At 34.9% G+C, this 20,613-nt stretch overlaps 1 protein-coding gene across 1 annotated transcript in view; it reads left to right on the top strand.

The window, feature by feature from the left end:
* Positions 1-20,613, top strand: part of ANO3 (anoctamin 3) — a 460,052-nt gene that overhangs the window by 320,473 nt on the left and 118,966 nt on the right. Inside the window, exons 5-7 of the mRNA XM_069553832.1 lie at positions 1,742-1,900; positions 7,632-7,732; positions 18,532-18,576. Of these exons, the coding sequence (XP_069409933.1) occupies positions 1,742-1,900; positions 7,632-7,732; positions 18,532-18,576 (305 nt within the window). The remainder of the gene's footprint in view (positions 1-1,741; positions 1,901-7,631; positions 7,733-18,531; positions 18,577-20,613) is intronic.

Here is a 20,613-nt window from a genome sequence, read left to right on the forward strand (position 1 = left end):
AGGACATGACTGAGAGACTAAAGGCAGCACATGTTGTGCAACTACAAGGCAGTGGTGACTCTGCTTGAGTTGTTACTTAGTCACCTTGTAGTATCCAAGAAAGTAATCCTGGGACTCTCAAGACCTTTTTATTCATTGGAGAAAAGAATGTGTAAAGTCTTCTTGCCCTTGAGCCTGGAAGTCTCTGCTGCTGCTAAGTCATTTCAGTTGTGTCCGACTCTGCGACCCCATAGATGGCAGCCCACCAGGCTCCTCTGTCCCTGGGATTCTCCAGGCAAGAATACTGGAGTCTCTAGTACCCCTGAATTCACACACTTGAACCTATTTTCTCCAAGAAGACAGCTCCTGAGCCACCTGACCTGTTCCTGTAGGATTACAATCGCTCAGATATCAGTTTTTGTTGCTTCACTTGGCTGACTTGTTGGCCACTAGGTTACTCTGGTCCTCACTTTTTTAAACCTTAAGCTGCATATATGTCCTAAGCAGGCTCCTCCAAAGAAGTCTGAGATCCCTTTTTTGGAAATTATCAGTTAACTCTCAGAATGTTAGGACATAAAAATAAGCTCAAGAATGCCTGTATGGGAAAAATGGGACAGAGATTTGGTACAGATAATCAAATAGCTTGACAGGAAACATGGAAAAAGAAGGATAATGTATCTAATAGCTAAAAACATGGACCAGGAATAAAAATTGAATTAAAGTAATATTGAGCTGTTTACTGACAAAGTGCCAGCTCCCCAAAACAGGCCATTACAAATATCAGGTGATTGCTGAAATTAATTTTATTAAAGTTACAGCAAGTAAGGATATCATCTGGGTAGTCTTAGTAGTTTTACAAAGATGAAGTTGGGAAAGAGTTTTCAGAGGGTTCTAGGACCTGGGCTGGTAGATATTAAGGTAAATCTTGCAAGGCAGGCAGTTGGCTGAAAATTGGGCAGCATCTGTAAAAAACAGCTGGGATAGGTGGACAGAGCAAGGTGAGTACCTTAAAGAAGTATTAATAAGCACATGATTAGTCTTAGTAAGTAGGTGATTGTCATCAGGTCATGGTCTTATACTCTGGGGGGAAGTATTTCTTGGAACAAGCAGTTCAGAAATTATTGTTTGGTGTTGTTGAACATAGGTTTAGGAAAATAATGCCTCATCTGAGTATTATTTCATGGAGGAAATTATGTTAATTTCAGTTCTCAGTACTTATGTTGTTTAAGCTTTGTTTTCTTTATTTTTGAAAGGCAAGTTTGAGTTTTGAGTAAGATAAAACATGTAAAACATCTATGTCTGGGCCTGATTTTGAGCAAATGTTCAATGTATATTGGCTGTTATTATTTTTATAGGGTTTTATTGAATAAAACATATACCTTTAGATGCTGACATCATAGGATCCATGTTCTGGTGTCAGACTAATTTCAAATCCTAGAACATCACTGGTAGCTTGTTTCCTACTGTAAGGTGGGGAGGAATGAGGGAGGGGAGTTCAGGATGGGGAACACGTGTACACCTGTGGTGGATTCATGTTGATGTATGGCAAAACCAATATAACATTGTAAAGTAATTAACCTCCAATTAAAATAAATTTATATTAAAAAATGAAAACTTTAAAAATTATCTTTTCATGTTTCATAATTGGATGTAAAAAATACATTTTTACATTGGATTGCAAATATTTGAACAAAAGTGTCTGAAAGCTGAATGTGTGTGCTTAGCCAACCTACACTATTAACAACCATTGCTTTATTTGCAGAATGACATGAATTACATAGCATCCAGTGGACTTCTATTCAAAGATGGCAAAAAGCGGATTGATTACATCTTGGTTTATAGAAAGTCAAATATACAATATGACAAAAGAAACACATTTGAAAAGAACCTCAGAGCGGAAGGCTTAATGTTAGAAAAGGAGGTAGGTGCTTTAATAATATTAGCTATATGATACAATGTGCTGGAAGAGATATGATATTTTACATTTCAATCTAAAAGGTATAACATATGGCTTTTAAAAACATATAGCAATTTTCTCCCACATGGAAAAGAAATGCATATGTATAGTCATATTTTAAAATATTTTCCTTTTTTACTCTATACATTTCTGTAAATTTAAATATTTTGCAAAGGGCATAGCTGTTTTTACATTTTTTTTTAAATTAAAGAAGGAATGATCCTGTATAAAGTACAAAACCCTATGAAAAGAAAACCAAAATGTTGAAAGAAATGAGTCTGCCAAACCATTAATATCTAGATTTTAATATTTTAGTAAGTATGTTTGAAATTTGTGTCTAGAGCTCAAGTGAGGAGTCTAAACTGAAAGTGAATGCTTTAATCTTTAGAACATAGATGGTAATATAAGCTGTGTTTTAGTATGAGATCACTGGAAAGAACCATAAAAAAAAAGAGCCTAAAAGTGAGCCTATAAAAAGTAGGGGCGGGGCTGGGGGGAATAAATGGTTGAAGGTGTTGGATGTAGGTGTTAGTAGAAGAGATGAGGAGTCACAGCGAAGAGTGGTTACCAGGGTTAAATACTGCTCAGAAGTCGAGTGAGACAAGAAAGAGGCCCAGTTAATTGGAGAATATGGAGATCTTTGGTAAAATCAGTGAGAATCTTTTCTCTGAGGAGATAGAATGGGACGAGTTGAAGAGTGACAGGGTAATGGAAAAATAGAGGCTGTGGCAAACGTCATCTGTTTGCTCATCTGAGAATGGAAGGATGAAGAGTGGTAGCCCGAGATGGAAATGAGGTCTCATGAGGTTTTGCTTCTTTCTTTCTGTTTTCTTTTTTTCTTGTATGTGATGTTTACATAATGAGGAGGAAGGAAGTGTGAACGGAGAGAGGCAGGGAAAGAAAGAAATAGAAGAGAAAGATTGAGGAGACAGAAGACAGATGAGTAAAAAAAATTGAAAGGCCTTTAGGTGAAAATTAAGGGTGAGATCCAGTATACAGTTAAAATATCAAGTGTAATATCAGGGAAAATTAAGATTCCTTAATTGTATTTTAAAGTTAATTTTCTGCAATCATTTATTTTGGTTGTCAAAGATATGTTTACTTATATTCTTAATTCTAAGAGTATTAACATTGGTTTTTTAAATGGTTGAGTTAATTAGGACTAGATTAATTATCATAATGTTAATGTGTAAAATCAACAAAAAACAGTTTAAGTGAACAAAACATATCTATGTAATAAGCATGCTAACTTTATATATGAAATAAGCATGTTATTTATATATATAAAAAGGTCTTAAAATTTCTAATCAAGAAATTGTTCAGTACTATTTTTATTAATTTTCTATTGCTGCTTAACACATCACCACATATTCAGCATCTTAAAATAAAACCCATTTGTCAGCTCACAGTTCTGCAAATCAGAAGTTTGGGTATGGTGAGCACTTGGCTCTGTTTCTTGCAAGACTTAAATCAGTGTGTTGAATAGGCTTGCATTCACACCTGGAACTTAGGGTATTCTTTCAAGCTTATGTGGTTGTGATAGAATTCAGTTTCTTGTGGTTGTAGGACTGAAATCCACATCTCCTTGCTAGCTATAAGCCAGGTACCTCTCTCAGTTCCTAGAGGCCATTCTGATTCCTTGCTGCATGCTCCCCACCCACGTTCAAAACTAGCGGCAGAGACTCTCCTTTGTGTACCTCTGCTGTTTTGAATCTCTTTTGCCAAGAAGAGTCCCTTTCAGGGAATCATCTGCCATGGAGAATAATCTCTCTGTTTTACAAGCAAATGTGCCATATAAGGAACTTAATCATGAGACTGAATATGCCATCATATTCACAGGTCCTGTAGATTGTTCAAGATGAAGACAAGGCATGAAGATCTAAGGGGATTTCTTAGAATTCTGCCAACCACATTATTAAAAATTTCAATATCCTATGTATTGCCTTTTTAAGCAAGTAGGCATAGAAAGAAACAATGCTATGATTATAATATAGAACATAGATATGTTTTTGGTTTAAACCTTATGTTAACTGATGACTAAATGGCACCTAAATAGTTATACCTATATGAACTATCAAATCCAGTGTTTTGCATTACCATGAACTTTTATTTCTTCTTAAAATTTCTAGTATTATAGTATGTGTGCTTTATTTGAAGCTTAATTTTAGTAAGTATTAAATTGAAAATATTTAGGTCTTGTCACAGGTGGAAAAGGAAAATGAAATTGTGAAAATGTCAGCAAGTATTGGATTTTTAGCAGAAAAAATGGGAGTATTCCCTAGGAAACAAGTTCCCATTTTTAAAATTTATATTCAACAGAGTTAAGCACTGAGCCTGGCACAGAGTATATCTCAAATCCTCATTAAATTACATGTTGATGTGGATAGTTTCTAGATGATCACATCAGCAACAGATAATGATTCATGTTTGAAGATTGTGCAGATAAATAGGTAGATGATCTCTGTCAAGATATGTTCTTTATTATCCAAGTGTATTTCCAGATTATATCAGCATTTTACCTTTATCTTATACTTAGTATAGCAAGCTACCATATTCTATATATTTTTCAGCTCCCTGCCACCAACTTGCAGAGTGACATTGTAAAAACATATTTTTAAAATTTCCTTTTTTTTCTCAAGAATGAATCTTCTACCTCCTGAAAATTCTGGATGGAATAATTAAATAATAATGTGAAGTGTGAAGGCTGTGGGTGTTTTGTTCCCCTGGAAAAGCCTGCCTGCATCAGAGCTAAACAGAATAGTGCCAGATTGGGAGCTTCTGATTCCAAGGGAGAAAGTAATTTTGCTTTCTGCCAACACCATCCCTTCATCAACCCCCTGCTGCAAGGAAATAAAACTATTTTTTTTAAGTAGAGGTATAACAAAAGAGAAATTAAGTTGAAGAAGTTATAAGACAATTCATGCTGCTTAGAAAAATATATACATATATATGTATGTACATATTAATATATTTTAGACATACAAAATTAAAAATGTTCTAGCTGTATGTGCCCTTAGCTTGATGTTTCACTGGTGGTAGAATTAATGCAGTAATGTACTTCTGAAGCATCTACTTTATTTGGGTGTGTTAGATTTTTTTCACATCTTAAGAGTTGACCAGACTGAATTAATTATCAGTGCTAAGTCAGCTATTCATGATGCTAATTTGAACCTGACCTAGTACCTCTTCCAAAATAATTCTGGCTTATTTGCTTTCTTATCTTCATTGTCTCTTGCTTAGGTACAAGTTACAAAGAATGTGTACTCAAAGTAAGTGAACTCATTCATTCATTCATCCATTCAATGAATGCTTAGTGAATGACTACTCTGTGCCTGGTGTAGAACAAGGTGCTCAGTAGACATAAATGAACAAAGCAAATACCCCTCCTCTCACAGCACTTACATAAATAGACTCATTCATTAGAAGATAATAAACACTATAGAAAAACAAAATGGAGTGAGGTAAGGATGATGGAGTGAAGCAGACAAGTAATAGCAAGTGACCAAATGATGGAAGTAGAGTGAATGTGAGGGAGATTAGTAGGAGAAAGGTTTAACAAGATATGGAGGGTGAGGTTGTAAAAGGCTGTGTAGGTCATTGGAAAAACTTTGGTTTTCACTCTAATTCAAATGAGGTTTTGAGAAAGTATATGATCTGAGTTATATTTTAAAGAATAACTCTGGCCATTGTGCTATGAATAGACCACTGGCAGCAAGAATATGAACAAAACTCTATTAGAAAACACTGTAAGACTCTAGACCACAGATGGTGGTGATAGCCCAGAGCAGTAGCTGTGGAAGAAGTGGGGGGCAACCAGTTCTAGCTGCACATGCTGTGAAGAAAAACAAGCTAGGAACCAACTGATAGTATGAAACCCAAGCTCTCCTGTGGTGGAGGTTAAGCCTTCCCAGATCTCTCCCAACTCCCGTGCATGTAATAGTCATTCCTTCTTCATGCTGCTAATATATTCTGGCAGCCAACATGCCTAGGTTTTAAGAACTGTGATGCTCTGTGGGAGAGTGTGATCTCCATTCACACCAGAATAAGGCTTAGCTCCTGAGAAATGATTTTTTTTTTTGTCCCGACATCTGCTTATTCCTCAAAAGAGATCCCCACCCTCAAACTTCTGAGAAACCATTGGAGAAAATGTAATGACATAACATCAGTGCACTTCTCAAGGGATTGGTTGTTATCTTAAATCATCCCACCTGTAGAATGTCATTCTGGTGGAGACTGATTTTTTCTAAGTCTGGATTGGTTTTCATAGAAGTCTCACTTCCAGATTCTGGGATGAAATGAGCACTAAATATGTTTTCTTTAATCCTGAGGGTCCAATTTTCTCTGTCTTTGAGTAACTGCTGGAAAGTAACCCACACCTCCCCAGGAACTGAGCAATGACATAAAAGCATAAGGTACTTTGAATACATAAAGAGGAAAGATAAATTTCCCAAAGAAACTATAGTCTGTAAAAATACAGTTTTATTACAATTTATACTGTTTTATTTCAAAGAAAATTTAACTTTTCAATGACTTGATTCAAGTCCTCAGCTTCAGAGTTTTCCCCAATCATACGTTGTTACTGGCTTTTTACTTGTATAATTCAAAGCCTATTATAAAAGGCCTAAAAACCAAGGCACTGCTCCGCCAAAGATGAATCAAGGAGCTATTTACTGAGAAAAAGAAAAAGAAAAAAAAAAGAATTATTCTAGTGAAGCTTTGAAAATAGCCATTACTTTGGCCATGGTCTGATTCTAGGAGCATGCTCTCACTGGGAATGAACATTTTGGTAAACTTCTTGTACTTGAGCTCCTTATAGTCTAGTCTCTCATAAGACTCATGACAACTCTATGAGGTAAGACCATTCTCTCCATTTCCCAAGCGAGAAAACTGAGGATCAGAGAAATTAGGTAATTTCCCCAAGATCCTAGAGTTAATAAATGATAGAAATGGAATTTGTACTTACCTCTTTGTGATTCTAAACCCTGTGTTTTTTCTTCCATACTGTGTCATTTCTTCCAAGTAGGCATTTAGGATTAAAGAAATTGACCAGAGTACTCAAGTTTGTTAAAAGCTCCTTAGATAATCCCAATGCCCACTTTATTTTGCTTAAAAACCTCTTGTCTAGATCAAAGACACAAATTATTATGATCTCTTGCAGGAAACATTATACTAACCTTTTAAGATTCAAGTAAGTATGCAAAATTGACAGCTCTGCAAGGGCATGGACTTGTAGGTCTTATACTCCGTTTATCCCCAGAATTTTCATAGGCTCTCACAAGTATAATAGTAATTGCTCAATAAAATATCCTAGAAGAATAAATGAATGAATAACTGGTATAAATGTCAGTGTTGTCTACCCACCTTGACCAGGAAAGAAAGGATCATGAGAAAGTTTACAACCAGAATAACTTCAGAGTCCTAATTGGCTCATGATTATTCTGGTTGGTGGCTCTGGTCAAGGAAGAAAGAGCGCTGACTCACATGGATGATTATTTCTTGCATACAATGGCATTATTACATTTTTTATTAAGATAATTCTGTGTTAAGAAATTTTATTCATAAAAATTCCTTTAAAATCAGTGATAATGATTCCTGTATATATAAAGGGGACAGTGTTCTTCCCTGTCAGGTCAAATTGTGACATGATATTATCAGCTCTGATTCTAATTGGCACCTATTCTGTTGCCCTTTACAGCCAGCTGTTGCCAACCCGGATATCATGTTTATTAAAATTCACATTCCATGGGACACACTGTGCAAGTATGCAGAGAGACTGAATATTAGGATGCCCTTCAGGTATTTTCAGGTTTTATTTCATTCTATCTCAGAATATATTAAGATGAGCCTGTTTTTTGCAAAACCAGAGAGTAATAAATGTAATTCTTTCTGCAGAAGAAATGCTTTTTTCCCCCAAGTTTAGTTAATTTTGGCCATTTATCTTACCTTCTAATTTCCTTGCCTAATGTAAGCTTCCAGGTTCCCTGGATGCTTTGTATCATTTCTAGCTGGACTAGACTGGAAGGAGGGAAAGAAAGTTGTTTTCTAATTTTACTTACTATTCCCCAAATCAGTCTCACTTATTTAATATAGGTAGATGGAACTCTTATTTTTGTGACAGAAGTAAGTGTGTAGCATTCTTATGTATACAGATTCGGCATTCTTCTCTGTATAGAAGTTATCAGAAATCTTTCCGCAGGTGCAGATCAACCAGATAGTTTCTTAACTCTGTTCTCAGTGCCAAAGGATAAATGGTAATGAAAGACCTTCTTAGTTCAAAGATGTTTTAGTCTTTCCTATAGGCAAGACTACAGGAAAGTAAACAATTGAATAGACCTATTTCCCCATATTGTGTGTTTTGTGTTATATGCAGAATGTATCACTTTTCTTCCTGATCTCTCACAATGAAATCCAAGTGTTTCTACTATGCATGAACTGGCATTGAAGCTCAGTATGCTTCATCAACTGCTAAAAAGGTTCAGGGTAACAAGATGCCAAGGAAAAGAGCCTCTAGATAGTGAATTTGCATGAACAGTAAGAGGGCAATTCAAAACTGTGAAGAAATTTATCAGACGTGGTAGCACGGAAGAGGCTAGATCTGTGAGAGGGCTGCCAGCCTCGGGTTGCATGACAAGCCTCGAGAGTCTTGTCTTTTTAGTCATCTGAAATTCCTCAGGCTTTGGAAGTTGCACCCACAAGTCATTGCCCACAAAAGAGAAATTGATTAAGCACTGGCAACTACTGAGGAATTTTACAGTGACAATATCAGAATTAGATACCTAAATTGACTCCCATTCCCATTTGGGTCAATCTCAAGGGAAATCAATCTAGTCAGTCTTAAGGGAAATTGACCCTGAATACTCATTGAAAGGATCGATGCTGAAGCTGAAGCTCCAGTATTTTGGTCATCTGATGGGAAAATCGACTCATTGGAAAAGTCACTGGTGCTGGGAAAGATTGAGGGTAGAAGGAGAAGAGGCTATCAGACGATGAGGTGGCTAGATGGCGTTACCGATGCAATTGACATGAACTTGGGCAAACTTTGGGAGATGGTGAGGGACAGAGAGGCCTGGGTTGCTGCAGTCCATGGAGGTGCAAACAGCTGGACATGACTGGGCAACTGAACAACCTGTTTGAGAAATAGTTTCAAAATCCTCTATATAGATAATTATAAGATAGGTAAACAATATCTTGAAGAGCTTGGCAAAAATAATAATAGTAACAAAATAAAGAACAAAAGAAGATGAACACAGGAAAGAAAATTCCTTAGAATTCTTTAGCACCTTATGTAAATTATTAATATGATATCTATAAGAACCTGAAGTTTGTACATTTTTATGAAACTTGATCCCTGAAAGAAGCAAGTAAGGACATATGAAATATTATTTGTGTTGTGATCAGATAGTTTGAAGTCTCCAGAAGACTTCTTTCAATTCAGGTCATTTTACTGAACCAATCTTGAGAGTACAAATAGGTAAGTAAACACTGTGCTACTCTACGTCTCTTGACTTCAGAGGAATTTTTTCCTCCTGACACCATGTCTCCTTCTTAAAAAAGTCTTTTGAAATACATGCCTGTGACTTATTTCAGGCTGACAATGGGAGAATATTTGCCTTTTGCTCTATCTGGTTTCTTCTTGTTTGGTCTGTATGTATACACGCTACACAGAATCATGCAGAATTAAAATAATGAGATTCATTTTAACTTACAAAATTATCAAACACTTTCACAGGTAGTACTCTTCAAACCTAGCACAGACATGGTGAATAATCACATCTGTTGATATGTGGTGAGACTCAAGCTTCATAAAATATTCTGAAACAATTTAAAGGTATTTTCTGTGAGATTTAAAACTTTTCATAAGCCTCATATTTTATCTTAAGAAGAAAATTGAAAATATGTAAAAACATTCCCTGCAATATTTTTATAATTGTGAAAAATGTGAATATGTTCAACGGTAGAGGATTCAAATAAATTAGATATACCCTTGTAATGCAAAATAATTCATTTATAAAGTTAATGGGTACAAGGATTTCTTAATGACTGTAGTTAAATAATAAGTAGTAAAATTTAAGTAAAATATGTATAGGATATGCATTTATTTATACAATGAGATTTCAACAATATAAAATGAATAGAAAAAATTGGAAGAGAATATAATATGCTAAAACATGATTGCTTCTGATGGGTGGGGGTGAAGTCATTATTTTGCGGGTCCTTATTTATTTTACTTTCTTACAAAATTACTTTTAGCAAGTTCTAATTTGCTTATAGGATATAAACAAAGATGCAAAAGAAGTGTAACACCCAAGACAATAACCTACTTTCTGATATCAGGGTGAAATTGCTAAAAAGCATTCCAAATTAATTTTCATATGCCTTCATTCTGCCCCTATTCCTGTGATTTCATCATTGTTTCTAAAAGGAGTTATAGTTGAGCTTATGCACAAACTAATTGCCTTGTAGAGATCCAAAAGGAGGAAACCCTTAGAAACTGCCACAAACATGCCATTTGAGTAGATTTTAGTATTTGAATTCTGTTCAGGTTAACTAAATATTATGTTTAAATATCTCATCCAACAAGGTTCATAGCTTCCATTACCTCCTCTGAACTTTATAGAAAACACATTTCTGCTAGAGGTCCAAAAGACTGAATCCTTTTTTGCTATCCAAGGGGGAATTTGGCATCATCTGATTCTTAGTTCCTGGCCAAGACACTTATTATTAATTTGAAGTTATAGTTTCCTTCAATGAAACATAAATGTTGGTTAGCATGCTCACTTTGTACCAAATATTTAACATTCATAATTTCAGAGATGGTTTTTCTTTCTTTATCAGTACTGTTGCAGGAAGGGAACCCCTTCCAGGGCCCAAAACTAGGTTCTTGTCTAACACTCGGAAATGAATTGTCCAAGGAGACTCATGTGCTGACAAAGCAAGAGATTTTATTGGGAAAGGGCGCCTGGGTGGAGAGCAGTAGGGTAAGGGAACCCAGGAGAACAGCTCTGGCTGCAGCCCGGTTTTATGGTGATAGGATTAGTTTTCGAGTTGTCTTTAGCCAATTGTCTGACTCAGAGTCCTTCCTGGTGGTGCACACCTTGTTCAGCCAAGATGGATGCCAGAGAGAAGGATTCTGGGAGGTGGTCAGACATCTGGTGTCTCCTTTTGACCTTTCCCGAACTCTTCTGGTTGGTGGAGGTTTATTAGTTCCGTGTTCCTTACCAGGACCACCTGTCATAAAAACTCATGCAGATGGTTACTATGGTGCCTGGCCAGTATAAGCGGTTTCAATCAATGTGCTTCCCCTAACAGTACTATCCAAGTATGTCCACTCTGCTGTAGTGTATCAGGAAAAAGTCTTATAAAGACAATGGCAAAAGAATCTAGTGTCACAAATTTCATATAACTCATTCTACCATCTTGGTTGGATTGTATTAAATTTAAAAATTGAAAATCTGTTAGAGCATATTGGCCTTTTTCCTCTCATTTCCCTTACTTTTCAGATAAATATTGAGGAACTCTACTTTAAAGAATAATTAATATTCTCATAATTTTTAAAAAATCTATATCAAAATAATTTCTTTGTGTCTTTTCCTTAGAAGTTCTTTAAAACCATTTTGCTGTTATAAATGATATTCATTTTTATTTTCTGATAAGATTGCATTTGAAAGAAGAGTTATGATACATCAAAAGAAAGAAATATGAAATATATATAGTTACTGTCTCTTTTAATTGATATTGTGGCTGAAGTTTCTTCTTTATGTTTTTCAAGATAATGTTTACAATTTCCACATTACTGAAACTTTGAAAAATGCAATTGTGATTCTTTTGATTTAATAATATAAATATTAGAAAATATATAGCTTTCCCAAAGTATACCAAAAGAACACTGGTTCAAGAGAAAGTAAAAGAAAAATCTCCTGTGACCAAATACGTTCTTGAAATTCAAAGTTAAACAATAAGTTTATTTACTGTAGGAATTTTTAGAGAAGTGATTCTAAGTGTTTTCAGAATACATCAAAATTACCTGGGAAACTCAGCAAAAGTGAAGTTTCCTAGAACCTATACCCAGAGGATAAGATAGAGTATATACATTTTTAACAAGCATCCCAAGTGATTTTGTTATAGTTGGTAGAGAAATATTATCTTGAAGATTTTATTATTTTTATAATTCTTATAATGTTCATAAATTTAAACAGACATTTACATAGAGCAACCTTTCCTTAATTTTCATCTGATGATGGATTTTTAAAATCATCATATAATGATATCCTTGAGAAAACATTCTGAGGAATTCTAGAATGAGTTCTTTTGCAACATCTTTCCATATTACTTTAATAATAGATGTAGCATTAACCAACTCCTTAGTAACTAACTTCTGATTTATTTATAAGGTATGCCTAAAATTTGGGATAGCAGTCAGCTCATGAAGAGGGAATATTATTTAAGTATAGAATAAGTGGCAAATTATTCTCATGATTGTCAGCTCAATTTCCAAATGTCAATTGTTGTCATATTTAGGGACATATATAGACATACATATTGTCTTAAAATTAAGAAATGGATTGACATCAAAGAACTTAAATAGGAAAAATGCATATCTCTTTTCAAGACAAGATTTTTTAAAAGATTTATGCAAGAGGGACATGCTTGACTATTCCATATTCAGTGTTGAAACCTATATTGCATTCCATAAAGAAAAGCTGCAAATTTATTCAGAAAAAATTATTAGAGTTATAACCCTTCCTACAAAAGTTTTCTGCTAACTTACTATTTGAACATGAAACTTCAACATTTTATCTAGAGCCTATGCTTGAATATTCTGCATATATAGAATTTTATATATCTAAATTTTCTAGCAATTTCTTTTCTTGATTAAAATGGCCTGCATACTGGACTTGGGGTTTCATAACTAACCAAAAAAGAATCTGAGAATTAAAATATCCCATATTTTCTATCTTTTATTCTATTAGGAATGACTTTGTGTGTCTTCTATATTCCATAAATATCAATTCCCACTTTCCTCATTTTTCTTTTTATTCAAGGTGATTCATATTCATTCTTACCCTTCTCACATTAAAATGGGCAAGCCTATTTAAGATGATTCAGTCAGCCTGTAGCTTCTCAGACTGAGTTCAATATGGGTCAATCTTCCGTCTTTCCTCAAGCTTTTATTCAAACAAGTGTTTTAATCATAGCAAATTTGGGAGAATTGTTTAAAACAACTAAGAACAACCTTTTATTATTGTTGGGAATAAACTTAGATCACCTTTGTATGCAAAGGATAACTCACTCAAAAATAAAATGATGTAATAACATGCAGAGACCCCAGTGTATAAAATAGATAAAAGTACAGGAGCTTCGCTTAACAAGGAGTAGGGAACAGGGTTCCTTTCATATGACAGTCCTTCTCATTTGGACCTTCAAACATCTTCACATGTGAAACACTGGTTGGAAACAGTGATTGAGATAATGATTTACTTATAATTTTGAGTAACTGTTGTGATAAGTGGGTGGGTAGATAGGTAGATAAATGCTGTCTTGACACAAGGTGTAAAAGAGAAGGATCTTTCAAATGAAAAAATAAGGGAAAATAAAGAAAGCTCTGTTAATGGACAATATGCAGTTAATAAATTGTGTAATGAAGATTGTATGTGGAAATAATTTGGTCCTGCAGGTTCATTTATGCAGAAAGACTAAGGAGAATTGCAGGTTATTATTGACTGAGTGGGTTAAAGGTTCACTTGTATATGTCAGGGGAATGTAATTAAAAACTAAATCTTCCCCAAGCAAAGAAATTTCTCCACAAAGAGAAAGATCACCCTTTTTATCATAAATAAGCATTAAACCAAATGTGGCTTGAGTCACAGGAAATTCACTGAGATTGCAAAGACAGAAAGAAAGCTCCCCTTTTTATACAGCCACGCAGATACAAGCCATTATGGGCATGTCCTCAAGATAAACAGTAACCAATCCTTAAATAAGAGGACTTGACAGCATTAATTGTCACACATACTTCATCCTAGATTTGACTGGTAATTAGAATTTTAGTTAACTGGGAAAAGTCAGTCTCTTAATTTTATTTGTTTTTATGGTCTAAAAACCATGTGTATTCATCTTGTATGATTTTTTCCTTCATTTGTATTTTATTTTTCCAAAAAATTTTCAAAATTTTTAAAAATACTTGAAAGAAATACTTCAAAATAGTAACAATAAAAAGAGGATAACATTTAGTCTCAATGTTCCCTTGTCTTTTTATGTTATTCCTTACCATATCCATGACTGATAATTATAATCATAATCCTTATCATCTCTTAATCACATTCCTAGATTTTTTTGATGCTGACAATTATTTTAAACCAATTTCTACATTTGTAGTCTTTTAAAGATATACCTTATTTAGTAAATGTTTATTAAATTGAAAGTACCTTCAGGCACTGAAGGAAATAAATGCAGCTGTGAGTTAGAAGCTCATTATTTATTCATCAGTCATGGGAATCCTCATTACTATTTACCAAAGAATATACCATATTCACAGAACTATACAAAAAAGATCTTCATGACCAAGATAATCACAATGGTGTGATCACTCATCTAGAACCAGACAGCCTGGAATGTGAAGTCAAATGGGGCTTAGAAAGCATCACTATGAACAAAGCTAGTGGAGGTGATGGAATTCCAGTTGAGCTATTTCAAATCCTTAAAGATGATGCTGTGAAAGTGCTTCACTCAATATGCCAGCAAATTTGGAAAACTCAGCAGTGGCCACAGGACTGGAAAAGGCCAGTTTTCATTCCAATCCCAAAGAAAATGTCAAAGAATGCTGAAACTACTGCACAATTGCACTCATCTCACAAGCTAGTAAAGTAATGCTCAAAATTCTCCAAGCCAGGCTTCAACAATACATGAACTGCGAACTTCCAGATGTTCAAGCTGGTTTTAGAAAAGGCAGAGGAACCAGAGATCAGATTGCCAACATCCATTGGATCATCGAAGAAGCAAGAGAGTTCCAGAAAAACATCTATTTCTGCTTTATTGACTATGACAAAGCCTTTGACTGTGTAGATCACAATAAACTGTGGAAAATTCTTAAAGAGATGGGAATACCAGATCACCTGACCTGCCTCTTGAGAAATCTGTATGCAGGTCAGGAAGCAACAGTTAGAACTAGACATGGAACAACAGACTCAATCCAAAAGGAGTACGTTAAGGCTGTATATCATCACCCTGCTTATTTAACATCTATGCAGAGTACATCATGAGAAACGCTGGGCTGGAAGAAGCACAAGTTGGAATCAAGATTGCTGGGAGAAATATCAATAACCTCGGATATGCAGATGACACCACCCTTATGGCAGAAAGTGAAGAGGAACTAAAGAGCCCCTTGATGAAAGTGAAAGAGGAGAGTGAAGAAGTTGGCTTAAAGCTCAACATTCAGAAAACAAAGATCATGGCATCAGGTCCCATCACTTCATGGGAAATAGAGGGGGAAACAGTGGAAACAGTGTCAGACTTTATTTTTCTGGGCTCCAAAATCACTGCAGATGGTGACTGCAGCCATGAAATTAAAAGATGCTTACTCCTTGGAAGAAAAGTTATGACCAACCTAGATAGTATATTCAAAAGCAGAGACATTACTTTGCCGACTAAGGTCCGTCTAGTCAAGGCTATGGTTTTCCCAGTGGTCATGTGAGAGTTGGACTGTGAAGAAAGCTGAGCGCTGAAAAATTGATGTTTTTAAACTGTGGTGTTGGAGAAGATTCTTGAGAGTCCCTTGGACTGCAAGGAGATCCAACCAGTCCATTCTGAAGGAGATCAGCCCTGGGATTTCTTTGGAGGGAATGATACTGAAGCTGAAACTCCAGCACTTTGGCCACCTCATGTGAAGAGTTGATTCATTGGAAAAGACTGAATCTGGGAGGTATTGGGGGCAGGAGGAGAAGGGGACGACCAAGGATGAGATGGCTGGATGGCATCACTGACTCGATGGACGTGGGTCTGAGTGAACTCCGGGAGTTGGTGATGGACAGGGAGGCCTGGCATGCTGCGATTCATGGGGTCACAGAGAGTTTTACATGACTGAGCAACTGAACTGAACTCATACCATATAGACAAAGTCAGATGAACTTAAACTTCCATCTTTAAGAAGCCCAATCTCTTATAGAAGATAGTGAACAGTTATATAATAATGGGGTAAATATGCGAGAGTTTTAGAGTGAAGATGGGTTTATAGCCCAATAGGGAGTGAAAGACATATGCACACACACCTGTGTGTATTTGAAAAAAATGAAGGAAGATAATTATGGGCCTCAGGTGCTGTGTAATTAATTGTGCCTAATCAATGTCATCCCTGACCACCAGTTTAATGCCATTCTGGCCTCTTAAAAGACTATATGTGTTTCCTAGATCTGAAGTATTAACCCCATTTTATAATATTTTTTTAATTAATGCAGTTTTTTAAAGTTACTTTCCATCCTTGCCAATATTTTTTACATCTTTGCTTTTATCTTAGATAACTACATAAAACATTTCATTAATTGCAAAAGTATAAGGGAAATATACTTTCATATCAAAAGTATTTTAATCTATAATATCAACATATTTATCTTTATATCATGGTAGCACTAAAACATAATTTTCAGTTTCTTTCTGGAAGAATGGTCTTATGAAAACAAAAGTGCCTAAGTCCTATGAAATTCACAGCTCCCTCTTTTCCTAGTTGTTCAACTTTAGCCTCTATACTTCAGTTTTCTTGTCAACAAAAGGGTGAAAATGTACTCACCTCAGAAAGTTATTTATGAGGATTAAATAAAATATTACATGTAAAATTCCTTGAACAGAATCTGGAATAAAGCAGATAAAATATTAAAAAAAATGAAGGAAGAGATATTTAAAATGTGAGTTTGGGATAAATAGAGCAAGCGTTCAAACTCCATACTTAAAATTAGTGTTAGAGTATGTCAGGGACAAGTTAAAATTCTTTTCTAGGATTGTGACTGGTGATTGCTATGAAATACAGTAGCTCAGAATGTTTTCAGGTTTTCTAAGCAGTTAATAATACAGGACTAAATATCAATTGTACTGACTCTCAGCCCTTCTTTCTAGAAACCACAGGCACTGCAGAGGAGTCTTCTGATTCTCTGGAATGGGTTTTTGTGGGTGGGGGTAAAGAGGCATTTTAGAAAATCCTGAATGAGATTCTTGAGCTTCAAGATGTGGATTTAGTGAGAATCTTCTAGAGTGTGAATTAACCTCTGTCATTAAAATATTTAGTTTCTCAAAAATCAGAATGGTACACATTTACTTAATACACTCAATATCTTTCAGCCCCAAAGCTTAGCATCAGTGGTTAAGATCCTTCATTATATATGCCTTGTTCATTATCCCCTCACCTCTTTATGATCTTCAACTTGCAATTTATATGCTGGAAGTTATCAAATTAGTAACAATTCCCTGAATATTACAATGGTTCACTTGCTCCCATAACCATTTCATATCCTGCTACCTCAGGCTAAAATGCTATGTCCTAAGTACTCCGTTTAGAAGACTCCTGTCATTCAACAAGGTTGAATTTAAGACTCAACACAGATAACACATAGTGAAGAAGGCTTCTCTGTCTCCTTTCTCCTACAAAGGCTAAATGAGATCCCTTCTTAATGCTTCTCTACCCCTCCTTGTTTTACTGTGTCATGACACTTTATTATAACTATCACTTGTCTCCTCAACTGTAAAGTAGCTTTTTGAGGGTAAGACCCTCTTTTTTCTCTTAATTTTTAATGATTATAATTTAATTATAATATAATTCTAATTATAATATTAAGGGTATAATATAATTCTTTGCAGTATCAGAAATATTCAGTACATATGTGTTTAGATGGATAGATGACTTCGTATAACAAACAAGCATATGCTCTGATTAATATGCATTGTGTAGCAGAAGACAGTCTTTCAAAAGAGAATTAAGGGACTTCCCTGGTGGCCTAGTGGCTAAGACTCTGAACTCCCATTGTAGGGCACCTGAATTTGATCCCTGGTTGGGGAAGTAGATCCCACTTGCTGCAAATAAGACCCAGAACAGCCAAATAAATAAATATTTTTAAAAACTTAAAAAAAATAAAAATCAAATATTCAAAAATCATCTATTGATTTATGAAGTGTCTCTGTTATTAATAACTTAGATTCTGAAGTTAAAACAATGCAAATTCACCATTCTTCCTATTTGTGTGTGTTCTCAGTTGCTTTAGTCGTGTCTGACTCTTTCTGACCCCATGCTCTGTAGCCCACCAGGCTCCTCTGTCCATGGGATTATCCAGGCAAGAATACTGGAGTGAGTGGCCATGTCCTCCTCCAGGGGATCTTTCCAATCCAAGGGATCAAACAACATGTCTTCTGCATCTCCTGCATTGCAGGCTGATTCTTTACCCACTGAGACACCTGGGAAGTGTTCTTCCTGTTACACTGGTTTATTTCATGTCTTTCTTTAGCATGTGAAAATGAAAGTATTGAAATGCTCAGTATAATTGAATGTTGTCACTCCCTGATTTCACAATTTTCATGTGACTTTCCTCAGCTGATTTCTTTCTTTCTTTCTTTTTTAGGAAAAAATCCTATTACACTGACCGGAGGAGCAAATCAATGGGCAGGTTGGTGGGTGATAAGTAATTTGTTTACAACCAATTTGTCATTTGGGGAAAAAAATAAAAAATGCATTTGATTATCTGTAACAGCAGTTGTAGATTTTAGAAAGGGGAACTTTATTATTTATTCAACAGATTTCCAAAATGATTACACCAAATTTAATAACGCTTAAAATCATGATCTATTTTTTCTATTTACCATTGCCATTCCTATAATCCTCCTTTTATATAATATTATAGAACAAGGATTTTAATTGCTAGTTAGTGTTTTAAGAGATTTTAATTTTAAAAATAGTTATAAAGCCAGGATTGATAGGTAAATGATGACCCACTAAAGTAACAGACACAGTAGAGACCTTCTGGATCATCTAATCCAAGCCTCTTATTGATGAGATGGTAAAAGAAAGATTAGCATCCGGAATGATGAAGTGGTTTCCCAAGACCGTACAGCATCTTTTGTATCACGCACCTACTTTTATTCCACCAGCTGAAGCTGACTCTCTTTCAGTCCTGGCATTGAAAGCAAACTTCTTTTTAAAAGCTTTATCTCAAAACAACATCTCCATACGTATTGTGGTAACAGTAGCTATGGCAAAGGAATTAATTAAAACATAACCCTGAGACACAAGAAACCCTCCCAACTAAACTGCCTTGGCCCCTTTTCACTGGAGGAAATGAGCTTTCATTTAATGAGCTCTACAAACAAAAGGCTTATAATATTTGACTGCTCTGCCCCTTGCACAAAAATCAATTAACCAAAGCAGAATGTGAATGTCATGTAGTAGGCTCTAGTGAATGATACTGCAGGACGTAGCAAATCAGAATGACACCAAAAACTAGAAAAATACAGTGTAAATATCTGACCATTTAAGGAAAGAATTTAATAAATCTAGTTCTTTTACCAAAGAAATATCTAAATATAGTTTAGAACTTTAAAATAGGAAATTTTTGAATTCAAGAGTAGAAGAGTATACTCCTTTAAACTCTAAATTTGAGTGTGGTTGGAATAGGCGACAAGAAAAGTAAATCATGGGAGGAAAACTTGAAATTTGAATGAACGTTAAAAGAAATGAGCACTTAAATGGCTTTTAATAAAATTAATGATGTTCCTTAGCCAGTCAGATGTTTCTGTTTGTCAGGTTGACATATTCAGAGTTACTGTGAGTGTTCATCATTTCCCTTGTGTTCATTTGTTCCTGGTCTATATAGCAAATTTCCAAAGTTATTTTTGCATAACAAGGACAAATTCATTGGGATTTTATATAATTATACAACTGCAGGTTTTCCTCTACACATGCCTGTTAAATAGTGGATTGTGCTGAGAAAACATATCTGGGTTTACTTCTGGGTGCGGTATAGAATTAGTGGGATTTTTGCCACTATGTAAGTGGTGGATTTTCTGCTATAGAGGTATATTCCTTTCAGAGACTTACAGAAGGATGAAATCCTGTATATTAAATTGGGAACCAATGTCTATGTAATGCTGTCATGATTTAGTTTTAGAGTACTTGTGTTTAGAATTCCTGATAAATGTGTATTCTAAATTTGGTTTCTTTGACATTTTTAATAGTGGAAAAATGCTTTTCTTTTCTATTTTGGTCAAACAGAAGTAAACTAGAAAAATGAACACTATATTATGTGTCATAATATGTTTTATTTTCTTTTGTGTTTATTATTTTTTCTTTCATTTTATGAAATTAAAATAAGATTATCAGTTATTCCAAATGATTGTTAATTTATCTTAAGTAGTACTCTAGTTTACTGACTTACAATTTACATATTACAAATAGTTTTCTTTGTTCTTGAGTTAGTGGACGCATATGAAGAGGGTAACAAATAAATAGGAAAGGCGAAATTTATAAAATACATAATATTAAACTGAAAAAAATGACTGTCTTGGTATTTGCTTGCATTTACACTTTCAACTAAGGAAATGATTGATTTTGATTTTTCTTAAAACTTGACCTTTGGAAAAGTAAACTTAAATGTTTGTGTGTGTGTGTGTGTGTGTGTGTGTGTGTGTGTGCGGGGGTCATCATTGTT

Source organism: Ovis canadensis, chromosome 15, assembly GCF_042477335.2.
Source record: "Ovis canadensis isolate MfBH-ARS-UI-01 breed Bighorn chromosome 15, ARS-UI_OviCan_v2, whole genome shotgun sequence".
Classification (NCBI taxonomy): domain Eukaryota; kingdom Metazoa; phylum Chordata; class Mammalia; order Artiodactyla; family Bovidae; genus Ovis; species Ovis canadensis.